At 51.9% G+C, this 14,586-nt stretch overlaps 1 protein-coding gene across 2 annotated transcripts in view; it reads left to right on the plus strand.

Moving 5' to 3' along the window:
- Nucleotides 1-1,666: 1,666 nt before the first annotated feature.
- Nucleotides 1,667-14,586, plus strand: part of Ssh1 (slingshot protein phosphatase 1) — a 54,456-nt gene continuing 41,536 nt past the window's right edge. Inside the window, exons 1-2 of one of the 2 annotated variants that reach the window (XM_052169143.1) lie at nucleotides 1,667-1,804; nucleotides 6,133-6,173. In XM_052169143.1, the coding sequence (XP_052025103.1) occupies nucleotides 1,736-1,804; nucleotides 6,133-6,173 (110 nt within the window). In that variant the 5' untranslated portion in view covers nucleotides 1,667-1,735. Of the gene's footprint in view, nucleotides 1,805-6,132; nucleotides 6,174-14,586 lie in introns of those variants that run through there. The other variant, XM_052169144.1, reaches the window with a different exon arrangement.

Here is a 14,586-nt window from a genome sequence, read left to right on the forward strand (position 1 = left end):
CACATACACACATGCACATATATAAACATACATGCACACATGTACACACACATACACAAATACATGCACAAATACATGCACACACATACATGCACACATACACTCATATATATACACAGCACACATCCATCCACATACACATATACATGTGCACACACACATACACACACTGACACACATGTACATACACACACACACAGAACTTGGAATTCTGGAACACTTGTGGGCATCTATCAGCCAAAGAGTAGCTCCAAACTGAGGCGAACCCTGCTGGGTGTTGCCATTCAAAACCTGTCTTAATGCTGGGAAATTGTGGACCAAGTTCCCGGACAAAAAGTATACCCAGCCCTCTGTTTTGACAAAGTTGCATTCTGAAATGCAGAGGATACTTTGTGTCGACATAGCAGGCAGATGCTGGGGCCACCTTCAGATCTTTAAAAACTGAGAGTGTTTGTACCTAACAGGTGGCTGTTAGACATGAACAACCGGAAACTTCCTTATATTGCAGTGTAACCCCACTGAAAATCCCCTTTGAGGGCTGGTTACATGGTTCAGGGAGTAAATAGAGGAGCCTGTCCACTAAGATTGGCGACCTGAATTTTGATTCATGCATGCATTCATACGCATATCACACACACACACTAATAATAATTTAAAAAGAAAGACAATCCCCATTATTTGAGAACGGAGACTGTTAATACCCTCAAGACCTGGACGAGGCAGAGAGAAGCCAGGTTTCCTGGGTTGCCCCTTGGGCTTTTATGATGGTGGAGTGGAATTGGAGACCCATGAGCAGCAAGGCTTGGGCACCACACAAGGTCCAGGGTATGGGTGGGGGTCTCTGTGAAAGATAAAGTTCTACCAAGTTGACCAGGATCGCCTTGCTGGGGCCCCTCCACTCCTTGCAGGCGCGGGGCACCTCACGCTGCCCTCCCTTCATCCCAGGGCTCTGCAGGTCCCCTGGCAACCTTTCCAAAGCCAATGCACCGTGCCCGCTCGTCCTCGCGACCGTCCCTAGGCAGGCCTCTGGCCGGCCCACAGTTCTCTCTCTCCCTCCGTCGGTTCATCCAGCTCACAGAAGTCCTGCCTCAGGGCAAGCACTGCTCCTTCGAGAAGCCTTTCCCCACCCCACCCGCTAGTCTGGTTTCTAGACACCAGAGGAATTCCGCAGATTAGATCAGCCCTTGGAGGTGCAGAGGCTGGAATCCAGGACCTTGAGTCGGCGGGGCACCCAGCTACTGGGCTACACCCCAATCCTATGCAAAGTAACTCTGCCAGCGGATTTAACAGTCCCGGGGGTGGGGGGTAGGGGGGAGGTGCCTAATTGGCTTTTGGATCCTCGAGGCCCGCACTTTATATGGGCAGAGTAACTTTCCTGAAAGAGTAAATGCGTTTTTTACAGAGCTTCGCTCTGCTGGCCTTGCCTCCAGAGACCTCAGTTTCCCTACGTTGCCGGCGAGTCTGGCCGCGGAGGAGGGGCCCAGGCCTAGCGGCTGCAGCCATCGCGGGTGCGCGCACGAGTGGACGTGACCGCGCGGCGGGGCCCGCCCCAGGCCGGCCACCCGGCGCATGCGCATCACTGCCTGAGCGCTGCGGGCCGGGTAGACAAGGGGAGGGGGCGGGGTGGGTGGACGCGGGAGGGAGGAGGGAAGAGGGAGGAGGAAAGGAGCGAGGGGCGGGCCCGGCGCGGCTGCCCGGCCGGCTGCTGGAGGCCCCGGGCCGGGCCCGCGCCGCGATGGCCCTGGTGACCCTACAGCGCTCTCCCACGCCCAGCGCTGCGTCTTCCTCCGCAAGCAACAGCGAGGTGAGCACGACCGCGCCCTCCCGCAAGGTGTGAGGCGGAGATGCGTCCGCCCTTGGGGTGCGGGCGTCCTCGCGTCCCGGTGACTGAGCATGCGCCGGGCCGGGGTCGCGGGGATGCTTCCAGCGCTCAGGGCACCGGGAAAGGCTGTGGTCGGCTCTGGGCTGCGCGGTCCCGGGCTGCTCTCGGGGCCCGAGCTCATGGTGCTGAGTCGGGATTGATGGGGACCCGAGCGTCCTGGTCCCCAGGACGGCCTGCCCCAGGCTGTGCTACCCGAGTCGGTCCCATCCCACCTCCCTCCTCTGATGTGACTAAGGCCTCCGAGTAAACCCCGGATGACCCAGCCGGCTGCAGGGGACGCCCCGCAGGCCCAGGAAGTTGCCAGCTGGAATCTGGGCCCTCTCCCCGGGTTGTGTGTCTGCGTGAGACTCCGCTCAGCAGTCCTGCGTGCCCGTGTTGGTGCGTTTTGGGCTCGCCTTGCCGCGACTGGCAGGCACCTTTGCAGAGTGGCTGTGAGGTTAAGCCTCCAGGGCCCTTTCTGTCTGAGACTCTTTCATGAGTTTTATCTGCAGGCAGAAGGTTCTGGTTGCCTCCTCTTTGCACACAATTAGGCAGGGGAACTGAGAAGTTAGATTGTAGTAAGGACTCTCTTCCCACACAGCTCGGTTCTCCCACATCAGTTTACAAAGTGCTTTTTATCCCTTATCTTGTGTTCTTCCTACGAAACTACGGGAGCTTAGAGAAGCAGGGAGGGCAGTACAGGCCTTTGCAGCCGAAAGGCTCCTCCTTCCTTCCTTCCTTCCTTCCTTCCTTCCTTCCTTCCTTCCTTCCTTCCTTCTTTCCTTCCTTCCTTCATCATGTAGTTCTCGCTGATCCCCTGCCTCTGCAGCCCAGATGTTGTCATCTCAGAAGTGCCCTCTACACCTGGCTCTCAGCCTGGCTTTCTAGCCAACTTCCATACCATTTTGGTAATTTAACACCTGGTTGCTTCCTGTCCCTATATTAGACACATTTTGAGGCTTTTAATCCTCTTTAGTTGAGATGTAACTCACAGCCAGCGACTCCACCTCTGGGAAGTATGCACACCAGCGTTAGTAGACACTAGCCTGTCACCCCTCAGGCCAGCAGCGGTTCAGCACCCGCACTCCTCAGTTGCCAGCCTGTAGATGTCTTTCTTTGCTTCACCCCCACCCCAGGCTGCCCCTACTTCTCTACCTTTGCCTACTCTGTAGTTCCTGTAACAGGAAATATGCACTGTTGCCTCTGCCTGGCTTCCCCCTCTAAGCGTGCTGGTCTTAAGGTTTGTTCATGCTGTGTCTGATCCCTGTGTCCATTTCATTCCTTTTTATAATAATCCAATGTATGGGGGTAAAAAATTTTCAGGACATTGATTAAGACTTTTTTTTTAATATAAAAGATTTATTTATTTATTTTATGTATATGAGTACACTGTAGCTGTACAGATGGTTATGAGCCGTCATGTGGTTGCTGGGAATTGAACTCAGGACCTCTGCTCACTCTGGCCCTGCTCACTTTGGCCCCAAGATTTATTTATTATTTTATGCGTAAATACACTGTAACTGTCTTCAGACACTCCAGAAGAGGGAGTCAGATCTCATTAGGAATGATTGTGAGCCACCATGTGGTTGCTGGGATTTGAACTCAGGACCTTCGGAAGAGCAGTCAGTGCTCTTAACCGCTGAGCCATCTCTCTAGCCCGATTAGGACTTTTTTTTTTTTTAAATCATTTTATTATTTATTTTTAGTGCTAAATGTTGAACCAGAACCTTGTGTATGCTTGCCACTACACACACTGCCTACATTTTAAAAATTACATTAAGGCGTGTGTGTGTGTGTGTGCGCGCGCGCACACGTGTTTGTTTGTCTGTCTGCTTATGGGTATATGCTGGTGCCCGCGGAGATCAGAAAAGGACGTTGGATCCTGGGGAGCCAGGCTTCCAGGGGGGCTTGTGAGCTGCAGGTTGTGGGTGCTGCAGGTTGTGTGAGCTGCAGGCTGTGGGTGCTGCAGGTTGTGTGAGCTGCAGGTTGTGGGTGCTGGCGTCTGCTTTTAGACTTCTGGAAGAGCAACAAGTGTTCCCTAGCTGCTGAGCTGTCTTCTGTAGCCCCCTCCTAGCCTACATTTTAAATTATGATATGATACTCCAATGACCAATTAACAGAAGAAAGCTCAGAAGACAGTCAATGCTGACATCTCAAGGAGGCACAGAGCCCACTTGGCTTTTACATCCTAGGGATACAGAAATCCCCAGAACAGACTACATGGCCAGGCTAGTAAAATTAAGAATGGGTCAGGTCAGAGACCCTGGCTCAATATAGAAGACACTGACATCTCCAGCATCCACTACATACATATACATGTGCACGTGTACACATGTGAACACGTGCCACATACAAATGCACAAACCCTAAAATCCCAGAAGGCTTTTTTTTAACTTGAGCATGTCAGTGGCCTTTGACCACTCACAACTGGCTGGGATGTTCCTGGGATGGCACAGCTGCCTTCCAGATGTGCCCAGGTCAGAAGCAAGGCAGGGAGAGGACAGCAGGTGCTCCCGGATCCAGACTGGCTGTGCCTCCGGCCCGCCCTTCCTGCTCTTGCCGTCCTCTCTCCAAGCCGCCTCCGGCTCGTCGGAGAGGCCTGGATTATTTCTTTGGGATGATAATCTTTACCATCTCCGCTTCTCTGGCATTCCTGACCTTATATCACCTCTCAGTGGAAAACCAGATGGTGACTAAGAAGTAAATGGTTGTAGAGCCCGTGTCCCCTTTCCCCCAGTCTCTTATCCAAATGCCACCTCTCTTATGAGTCAGGGATACAGCGGTTTCCCGACAGAGCTAGGCTAGCAGCAAAGCCCGGGAAGCCAAGTGACGTCCCAGCCCTTGGCCCCACAGCAATCTTGTCCTCTTTCTTTTGTCCCTCGCCGCCCCCCATACTTTCTGGAGCTCTTATTATCTCATAGATTTGTCCCTTTCCTGTTAACCTTATCTGAATTCCTTTGTGAGAGCAAGGGAAGCGGAGAAGTAGATGCATGAGCCTTTGCCCGAGGTGTAGAGGGACATTGTTTTGGACAAATATGCATGGTCTCTGTTTTTCGTGGGCATTGGCCAGATGCGTTGGACCAGCCTAGCTGCTGACCCTGACACTCAGAGACAGAGTCTTCTCCTTCACCAGCGCCCTGTGCTCTGCCCACTAGATACCAACAGCACCCTCCAAAAAAATGCCCCGGTGGCCCTTGTTGAAGGAATCCTTACATGTGGTGATTGCTGCTAGGTGCTTCTGTCTGGCAGTGGGATGTGTGGAAGCTGCCCTGGTTTTCTCCTCTTCTTTATAGCCTAGGAGCAAAAGTTGTCCATTCCCAGTGTGTTCTTCTATAAAGTTGTATACAGACTCTTCATATAAGGGGGACTCCTTATGGAATACTCATTCTTGGTGGAAATGGTCTCCTCTTGGTGTATATCCCAAACTGTTCCCTTCCTACCTTAGCTCTGGATCCAGTTCCTGCTGCCCTTGGCCTCTGGCTGGATGATCCCCAGTCGGTCTTGTGTCTGTCCTGGCTGTCACACTGCTCTGTCCTTCCCTTCCACACAGTGGGTGCTTTAAAAAAAAAAAAAAAAACAAGCCAACTCCCCCTGGACCACCTTGTGTTTTATTCTTATTTTGTGTTTCACCCAGAAAGGGGGGGGGGGCGGGTAGGTGGGGAGTAGTGACAGGGTTAAGATGTATACATTTAGGATTCAATATCTGGCTACCTTCCATGGCCCAAGTCTTGTCTGGAGTGACTTTTCGTTTCGGTTTGTTTTTGGACATGCCTGCTGCTGTGTTATCTGGGCCGCTCTCAGGTTCCCAGCACAAGCAGTCTCCCTGCCTTAGCCTGTTCGGTAGCCAGGGTGTCAGGTGTGTGTGGTCCTTCTTCGGGATGGAGTTTTTAGGTGGTATTCCTTGGACTCACTAGCGCCTGGCTCAACAAAGAAATAGATTTTCTTAAAACACAATCCCATTTCCCGTAAGAGCAAAACCAAAATAAGGCTGGGAGTGAAAAACGGTGCCCGTAGGGACTTAGCTCAGGCCCTTGCCTTTGGACTGTGGCAGGAACCGGGATAAACATTAGGAAACCTGAAAATGTGGGGAGTGTGACTCAGAGGACAACACATCAGGTTGACGAAGAGAGGGCTGGGGTGCGTCTCGAGCACGGCAGCCTCCTTCCTGGCCGCCTTTATCTTTGCTGGCACTGAAGCAGCTGCCAGGGTTTATAGTGGCAGCTGTGAGTTCACATGCTCCTTCTCTCTCTCTCTTTCTCTCCCTCCCGTAGTTGGAGGCCGGCAGCGATGAAGAGCGGAAGCTGAGCCTCAGGTAAGCCCACTTGGCGTTTGTTCTTAGGTCTAGGAAGCAGGTTAAGAACACTGTTTCTAACCGTGCCTTAATGAAAACCCGGGATAGCGCTGTGCCAGTGCAGTCTCACCAGAAGGGAGTCAGGTCTCTATGAGCTCCAGGCCAGCCTGATCTACATAGCACGTTCTGGGCCAATAAATGTAAAATTATAGTAAAATTGTACGTGCTTAACTAGCCGCTGCCTTAGGGGCTCAAGCCGGCCAAGCAAGTGCTCTCCCAGTAAACACCAGCAGTCTGTAACTGCCTTAATATGGGATGTCATTTGGAAAAGAAGGCAAATAACTGTCCCTTTTCTGTACCCTACTTCATTTCCTCTTGTGTTGTTGTTGTTGTTGTGTGTATCAGAGAACAATTTGAACCATTAATGGTCTCCTCCCAGCCAGGCGGTGGTGGGTACCCTACTTCATTTCCTCTTGTGTTGTTGTTGTTGTGTTGTTGTTGTTGTTGTGTGTGTGTGTGTGTATCAGAGAACAATTTGAAGCATTAATGGTCTCCTCCCAGCAGGGTGGTGGTGGCGCACAGCCTATAATCCCAGCACTCTGGGAGGCAGAGGCAGGTGGATTTCTGAGTTCGAGGCCAGCCTGGTCTACAGAGTGAGTTTCAGGACAGCCAGAGCTATACAGAGAAACCCTGTCTCGAAAAAAACCAAAGCCAAAAAGCCAAAAAAAAAAAAAAAAAAAGGTCTCCTCCCATATGGGTCCCAAGGATTGAACTCAGGTCCTCCGGCTTGGTAGCAAGGTCCTGTGCCAGCCCCGCCCTCTCATCAGCCCCTGGTACATTTTCTTGCAGACGTTCCTGTCTGTTTAATAATCATTGTGCTATGTTCTCTTTTTTTCATTCTGCCTTTGACAAGCTGCTACTTTTGAAGTCAGAACATGACTTCTATTTTGCTTGTTTTTTGGTGTTTTTTGTTTTTCAAAATGAGGTCTCCGTGTAGCCCTGGCTAGCCTGGAACTCACTCTGTAGATCCATCTGCCTCTGCCTCCTGAGTGCTGGGATTAAAAGCGCCGGGTGTGATTGGAACTGATCTGTAGCTGAGCTCACTTAGACCGTTCTTAGGGGCTGGAGATAGCTCAGTTGTTAAGAGCACTGGCTGCTCTTGCAGAGGACCTGAGTTCCGTTCCCAGCACCAGCATGGTGGCTCACAACCACTTGTAACTCCAATTTATACAATCTGATGCCTTCTTTTGGCCTTCGTCGGCAGGCTTGCATGGGTACACAGAGATAAGTGTGGGCAAAAATTCCCAGAAACATAAAATGATAATATTTTTTGTAAAACTCCCGTAAGGTGTAGTCACCAGTTACTGTATTCCCATGGGGGACACCAAAGTTGTCTGGACTATTTTTTGCCAAAAATTCAGGCCTCCTTCTCTTTGCCCATCTGAAGTCTAGCCATATGCCTAGACTGGGCAGCTCTCACACTATACTAACCTTTCCCAGCCAGAAGACCCTTCCCTATTGCGGTTTCTCCTCACCACGTGGTCCTACCCCGTCATGGCTTCCTCTTCCTTCTCTCCTGACCCCTCTCTCCTGCTGTCACTCCCCTGCTGTCACTCCCCGGAACCTCGTGTCCCACCTTTCCCTTCCACTGCCTTATCTTAGGCTCTAGCCTTTATTGAGTAACTAGAATGGGGAGAAAGTTCACAGGAGATCACCTGCATGGCTCTTGGTGGGAGGACAGTCCCTCTTGAGGAAGCACAATTAACATCAGAATACAAAGAGCACCAGGGTAACACCAAGTGCTGTGCTGAGTTACTGCGCTGAGTGCTCTGCGCAGTAATGCTCTCTGGTGTTCTGCTTAAAGTCTTTCAGAAGTTCCGGAAACATGTCTGGCCTGTCTTTGGACTTTTGTGCATTTGAGAGGAGGAAGGGAAGCCTTCCACTTGGATCAGGAAATGCGCTATGTGTGAGGATAACGTGGGTGGGGAGTCCTGACCTGCAGAAAGCAAAGTGGTAGCACTTGGAGCCACCAGATCAGATCATCGTCAGTCACGTTAGACTGTGCAAAGGGCAGATTGGCTCTCCCCCTCCCCCACTTTGGGGCAGCTTGTGGCCCAGGTTAGGGTTCCAGGGCTGGAGACACTCCTCCTGGGGGCAGTAACGAGCTGCCTTTTGCTGCACGGCCTCTGCGTGGAGGAGGGCCAGTGGAATCTGGGTGTTGGGTGCAGGCCCGGAACTGGGAGGAGAACTTGATGAGCGTGGTGGGCCCCCAGAGCCTCTGCAGCTTCCTGTGCCCTGCTCCTGTGACCCTTCCCAGGGGTCAGAATTCCATCTACCCTCCACCCGTCCCTTCCTCTCTGGGCACTGGGCCAGGGAGAGCATTGAGCTAGCTTTGTCTTTAGTTGCCCTTAATTAGCAGAATGCTTGAAGATGTTTGTAGCCAAGAACTTAGAGCTGTGATAAGAAACTGTGTCTGTCTGTGGTCCCTTCTCACTAAAAAGGGAAAGTTGCCTGGTTTGGCACTTGGGGGAGGGGAGTTGACAGAGCGTGGGGGTTGGTGTCTCAGTGCATTGACACCTCTGTGTTCCAGAGAAGTATTTGTGCATGCTGGTGCAGGCCTGTCACTCCAGCTCTCTAGAGGCTGAAGTAAGATCTCTGAGGCCTACAGAGTTCAAGGGTGACCTGGGTTATATTGCAAGCCTCTGCTTAAAAACAAAGACAGACAGACAGACAGACAGATGTGTGTGTGTGTGTGTGTGTGTGTGTGAGGGTAGTTCAAGCAAGTGCTGTACCTCCAGGCTGGTAGCCCAGGGTCCAGTCAGTCTGTCCAGTTGAGTGAGTTCTTCTGGACTCACAGACAAGGAACCTGACTGAAGTCCCAGGACCAGAACCTAGAACTCCCCTTTGGGTTCGCTGCAGGGGCTCCTATAATATCAGATCCATCCAGGCAGAGCCCTGCCCCTTTCACAGCAGGACCCCAAAGCCACTGTGGCCACAAGGAGAACCCCAGGTGTGGGGTCCTGGGTCCTCACGGTCCGGGAGTGCAGAGGGAGTTCTGGCTTCTGCTCTTCCTCTTAGTCTGCCTTTCAGGCTTCTTGAGTCACCTTGACAGCTCCCCTCCCTTCTCAGACAGAGGACACCATCCTGCTTTCTAACAAGGAAGTTCTGTGTGCAGGGCTGGCCTCTGGCTGCTGTTCCTCACAGACCCTGCTCATTCACACCCTCAGATCTTCCTTCTCTAAGCCTCTCCTAGAAAAGCAAAACAAACGTGACCAGGTGGCTTGGTTTGAGGCAGAAGCACTTGGGAGAGATTTCCCTTTGGCCCTGAAAAGTAAACAGTCTTTATTCAGTTTCTAAGGTAGAGGGAAAGACTGGGAAGCTGGTGGGGCGGGGCAGGGTGGGGCGGGGCGGGGCGGGGTGGGGTGGGGTGGGAGTAGATGCTTCCTTACCTGCCTCTTTTCTGCGCTGATTCTAGTTGGTCCGCTGTAGCCTTGGGTTCTTCCTACTAGTGTCAACAGCTGTGGATTGAAGATTTAAATGCTACATTGTTGCTGGCATGTGTTTAGGGCTAAGGTTTTGGCCAGGCCAATAGCTTTCTTTTTTAAAACTCTCCTTCACTAGGCAATACAGTGTAGCGACTTTTAACTAACCCTTATTTTGGTAGTACTGCAGATTGCTACAAAGTGTGCACACCCTGGTGGTTTCCTTTTGTGGGAGGGGATGTCCCCCACCCCTTTCCCTACGGATCCGGATACTGTGAGGCAGCTGTGCTGGTTTGCTCTCCAGGGTGGTCTGAGAGATTAGCCTGGCTCACTGGTTGCAGCACTTTTGCTGGACCCGGTTTTGTCTTCTGGGTCTCACCTGCCTTTTTTTTCAGACCATGGCTCTTGGGTAGTGCCATCCACCCACACTGCTCCTGGACCCATCCCAGGGCCACCTTTCAATGCTCTCCTCATGGTCCTCCCTGCTTTTCCCTCCCAGTCCCCACATCTCTGTCTGCCTTTCTTCCCCCCACCCGCCCCCTCCCCGCCAGCTTCACCCCCCCCCCGACCCCCGTACTACACACACTGTTTTGGGGTCCCGCAGGACAGCTCCTGCTCCCCTAAGCCAGCTCTTTTTTCAGTAAGCTGACTCACTCGTGGGTTCCCTGGGACCCGAGAGAGCTGGTAGTCCTCTTGTCTCTCTGTAATGAAGGTGGGTCACCTGCCCCTCGTGTGGCAGCCCTGTGTGTTTTTGTCACATCCCTTGCCTCCGGTGGCCCTTGTGCCTGATATGACTGGGTTCTTTTCCCACACACGGCAATTACATAGTCGAAGGGGCTAAAGATGGGACTCTGTCATCAATTATAAACATGAGAGTGCAGGCTGCGGGTGCTGAGTGTATGGGGTCCCGAGTTAGGTAAGTCTGTGCGTGGATCCCGGCCCCGCCACTGTACCAGGCTCTTTACCCAGAGGTGCTGGCCTTTGCCCCCGTGGGGTCATATGTAGACTAGAAAAAGCCTGGGGCCGGTTAGCAGCCCGTGGGAATTTCCTTGTTTGGGATCTGATGTGTTGGTTAGTTATATGTGAGCTTAGTATCTTCCTCAGGTGTGATTTCTAGGAAGGGTTAGCCTACGGCACAGGAGAATGCACCCTATGTGTGTTTCAGCCTAAGAAGGTCACCAAGGGGGGGGGGGGCCCTGACCAGCGAAGCCTGCAGCCTGCGTCTGGCAACAACATTCTTAGGAGATGCTGGGGCCTCAGGGGCCTAACTCTGACAGCTTCTCTGAGGACCTTCTGGAAAATGGCAGGCATTGTCTCATGCCTGATGAAGGAGAGGAACACCGAGGGGAGGTCCTCAAGCCCTTAGTGACAGCCCTGGCATTCTTTATCTGTGCCTAGCGGCGGCCTCTTCTGGAAGCCGCGTGGTTAAGACCATGGGAGTTGGTGAGCAGGTGGCCCTGCTGGCATTGCCTCCTGGATCCTGATGCTGGGAGCCTCTCAGGCTGGCACGAGGCACTGGTGGTTGTGTGCCAGGTGGGACACTAGGGAGGCGACACAGCTGTGTCATCCCCAGAGTGTGGCTCAGGAGTGGGGTTTCCTTCTTCAGTCTTGTGTTCCTGAGTCAGGTCTGCAAATACATTCGTTAGACCTCTTCTTTCATTCTTGTCTCCTGCCTGGTGGATTTGTGGGTTAGGGCAACAGGTGTGTCTGTCTGGTTTCCTTTTGGTTTTTGGAGTTAAGCCATGAACTCCCTCGTCCCTTCTATCTGCATTTCCCCCACACTCCTTCCCCGCAGTCTTGACTTTGGACTCCCTAGAGGATATTACTCTTTGTAGCTGCCGAAAGTGTGGCTGCCCTCTGTCACTGCCCCACGGTGTCTCATTGGGCCAGTGTGTCCCTCTCTGCAGACTGCTTGCCACTCCCCCTTTGTTTGTTTGTTTTTCAAGACAGGGTTTCTCTGTGTAGCCCCGGCTGTCCTGGGACTCACTCTGTAGACCAGGCTGGCCTCAAGCTCAGAAATCCTCCTGCCTCTGCTTTTTAAGTGTTGGGATTAAAGGCGTGTGCCCAGCACCACTTGCCCTTTGAAAACCCTGCCGGTAGCCTGCACAGGCTTGGGTCTCCCTCTTCCTTATTCAAGGGTGTATTTCAGAGTGTTTTAGCGCCTCTGTTGACACTCAGCCAGGAGAAGTCCTCTGAGGTATTGAGCAGCCACTATGTGTGCCTCGTGAGGAGGAGATAGCATGGGCAGGAGTGTCAGTGGGTCAGTGGGTCAGCATGTCAGTCCCCTGTCATCCAAGTGGCAGGCGGATAGAAAAGTAACCACTGATGCCATATACATTCGTTGCGCATGGTGCCAGTTTGTGGTCGTGGGAACAGGCTTGCCCAGCAGAGCCAGAGATGCCTGAAGGACTCTTCCACCTGACCCTAGCCTCAGTGCCCTAGGTGTCTGGTGGAATCTTGCAGGTCAGACTGCCCATCCTGTGAACTGTGATCTAAAGGCGACTCTGTGCCTGGAAGGCCTGCATTTCCTGTCTGCACAGTGCCCTCACCGCAGACATACCCGTTGCATGTGTCATTCTGTACTCAGCATGGTACACTTGGGAGGCCAGAGGAAAACCTCTGGGAACATTTTCTTCTCTCCTCTCATCTCTGGGGATCCTACTTGGGTCATCAGGTTTGATAGCAAGCACCATTACCCACTGAGCTGTCTTGATAGCCCGCAAGATTTTATTTTAAATTCGGAATTTCTTTTCAAGCTATATTAAACTTTTAAATCTTAGAGCAGCATCCTGTAGTGGAGATGGATGAGGCCAAGGTGAAGAGTTAAATCGATTCCAACACAGCTTAATTAAATTCATTGCTGCAGTTAATGTGAATTACATTTAAGTGCGGTCTTCAGACTTTCAAAGAATGGGGGGACGTTCTCATCTCCCCTCCACTCCAGGAGTGTGTGCACTCACAGAGGTGCTCCTGTAGGCTGTTTTCACTCATGACCATCTTGGGTTTTCGTCCCCTAGTGAGGCCAGGCACAGTGACAATCCTCCTGTCTCAGTGCTTGGCTCGTGGAGGCAGGAAGCTTGAAAGCACAGATCAGTCTGGGCTACACAGATGCTGTCGCACAAGCTAGAGAGATGGAGGGCGATGGATCAGCAGGTAAAGACACCGAGAGTTTAATCCCTGGAGCCCACATGGTGGAAGGAGAGGACCAGCTCCACAGGTTGTCACAGGTTCTCCTCAAAGCTCCTCATGCATGCTTTGACAGTTACACACACACACATACACACACACACCAATAAATAAAATTAAATGCTTAACATGAAAGAGAGTTGTGAGAAAGTATGAAGAAACATAAGTTTTTATAATGGACATGTCTGCCATGCAGCCTCTGTCACTTCACATCAAAGACAAGATTAGGTCCTGGCTCCTAAAGTCAGCTGTCACCAGCCTCAGTCTGTGAGGTGGTCGTGATAACTATTCCCATAAAGGAACTGAAAGCCACTCTGTGTGTGTCTGTTTTGGGCTTCTAATTGTCCTCTAGGTTTGTAACACGCTCGGAAATTTGATTCCCACAATGAACAAGGTGAGACATTTTTGGTGTGTGGTTGGGTCAAGGTTATGTCCCAACCTAGAGGGTCTTGGTCTGGACCCCAGGGAATCGGACCCTGGGCTTCAGCGGAGGGTGGGGGAGGGGGGCTTGGCTGCCACTCAGATGGGAGCAGAGCCTTCAGCACTGCATCAGTGCTTACAGCGGAAGGACTTGAATCTTAGCTCTCATCGTTGGCATATGTGGTCATGTGGATGGTGCTGGGTGCCAGCAGCTCTGTGATGAGGGGCCGGCCCCACTGATACCCTCAAGCTTGAGGAGGGGGCGGCCGGGACTAGTGAAGGTAGGAAGGAGCCGGTCTATAGAAGACAGGCACAGGCTCCCATTCCCAGGGTGCTCAGTGTGAGATGCCTTCCCCAATGGGTAGATGTGGCGACCCCTCTGGCTGGTTCAGTAGAATAATGGATGCCACAGAAGCACGCACAGTTGGCAGCAGATAGCTCTGTGTGGGCACAGTAGGGCCTCACAGTTGAGGTTGGCCCTGCTCCCAAGGTGGCTGTGACCTTGGGCCGCCTGCCTGCTCTCCTCACACTGAGGAAAAGCCTTCATCTTCCCTAGTTTTCTGAGATCTAGAGAGAAACCTGGTGTTGTCCTGCCTTGGTGCAAAAGAACAATTATTATTGCTGGGCAGTGGTGGCGCACACCTTTAATCCCAGTGCTTGGGAGGCAGAGACAGGCGGATTTTTGAGTTCGAGGCCAGCCTGGTCTACAAAGTGAGTTCCAGGACAGCCAGGGCTACACAGAGGAACCCTGTCTCCAAAAAGAAAAAAAAAAGTTATTTCAGTGATGTCCTTTATAGAAGAAACCCCAGCTCGGAATTGCTCATTACACCTAACATGTGCTTTCTCTCTGGAACATTCCACAGTCTTTGACTCTAATGACCTGGACACTTTGTATCCATCATTTGTTTCTGTTGTTCTTGCTCTGTATGTTTTGTGTGAGACAGGATAGCCTGGGACTCCCAGACATCCTCCTGCCTCTGCATCATTAATGATGGGCTTAGGGTGTGCTTGGCTAAGACCATCATTTAGTAATGTGCCCTTCAAGTGAGTGTGTTAATAATTGCTTCTGACTAGATGTGTGATACAGCGTGTGAGAGAGACTGAGCCTTTGATCCATGGGTTGCTGGGCACCCATGCCAACTCTGGTGGTGATATCCCTTGGCTTCTTCACTGCTAAGCATATCCTGGGGAAGATACTTCGAGATTATTTTACTATCCTGCCCTAGCTAGGTACTTTCCAATTTAGTTGATTAGTTTATTTGGTTCAGTAAGGATGATAGTTGTTTAGCTGACTCCAGACTTGCTGTGTATTGGAGAGTGACCTTGAACTCTGATCTCTTTGGCTC

The sequence above is a fragment of the Apodemus sylvaticus genome, chromosome 22 (genome assembly GCF_947179515.1).
Source record: "Apodemus sylvaticus chromosome 22, mApoSyl1.1, whole genome shotgun sequence".
Classification (NCBI taxonomy): Eukaryota; Metazoa; Chordata; class Mammalia; order Rodentia; family Muridae; genus Apodemus; species Apodemus sylvaticus.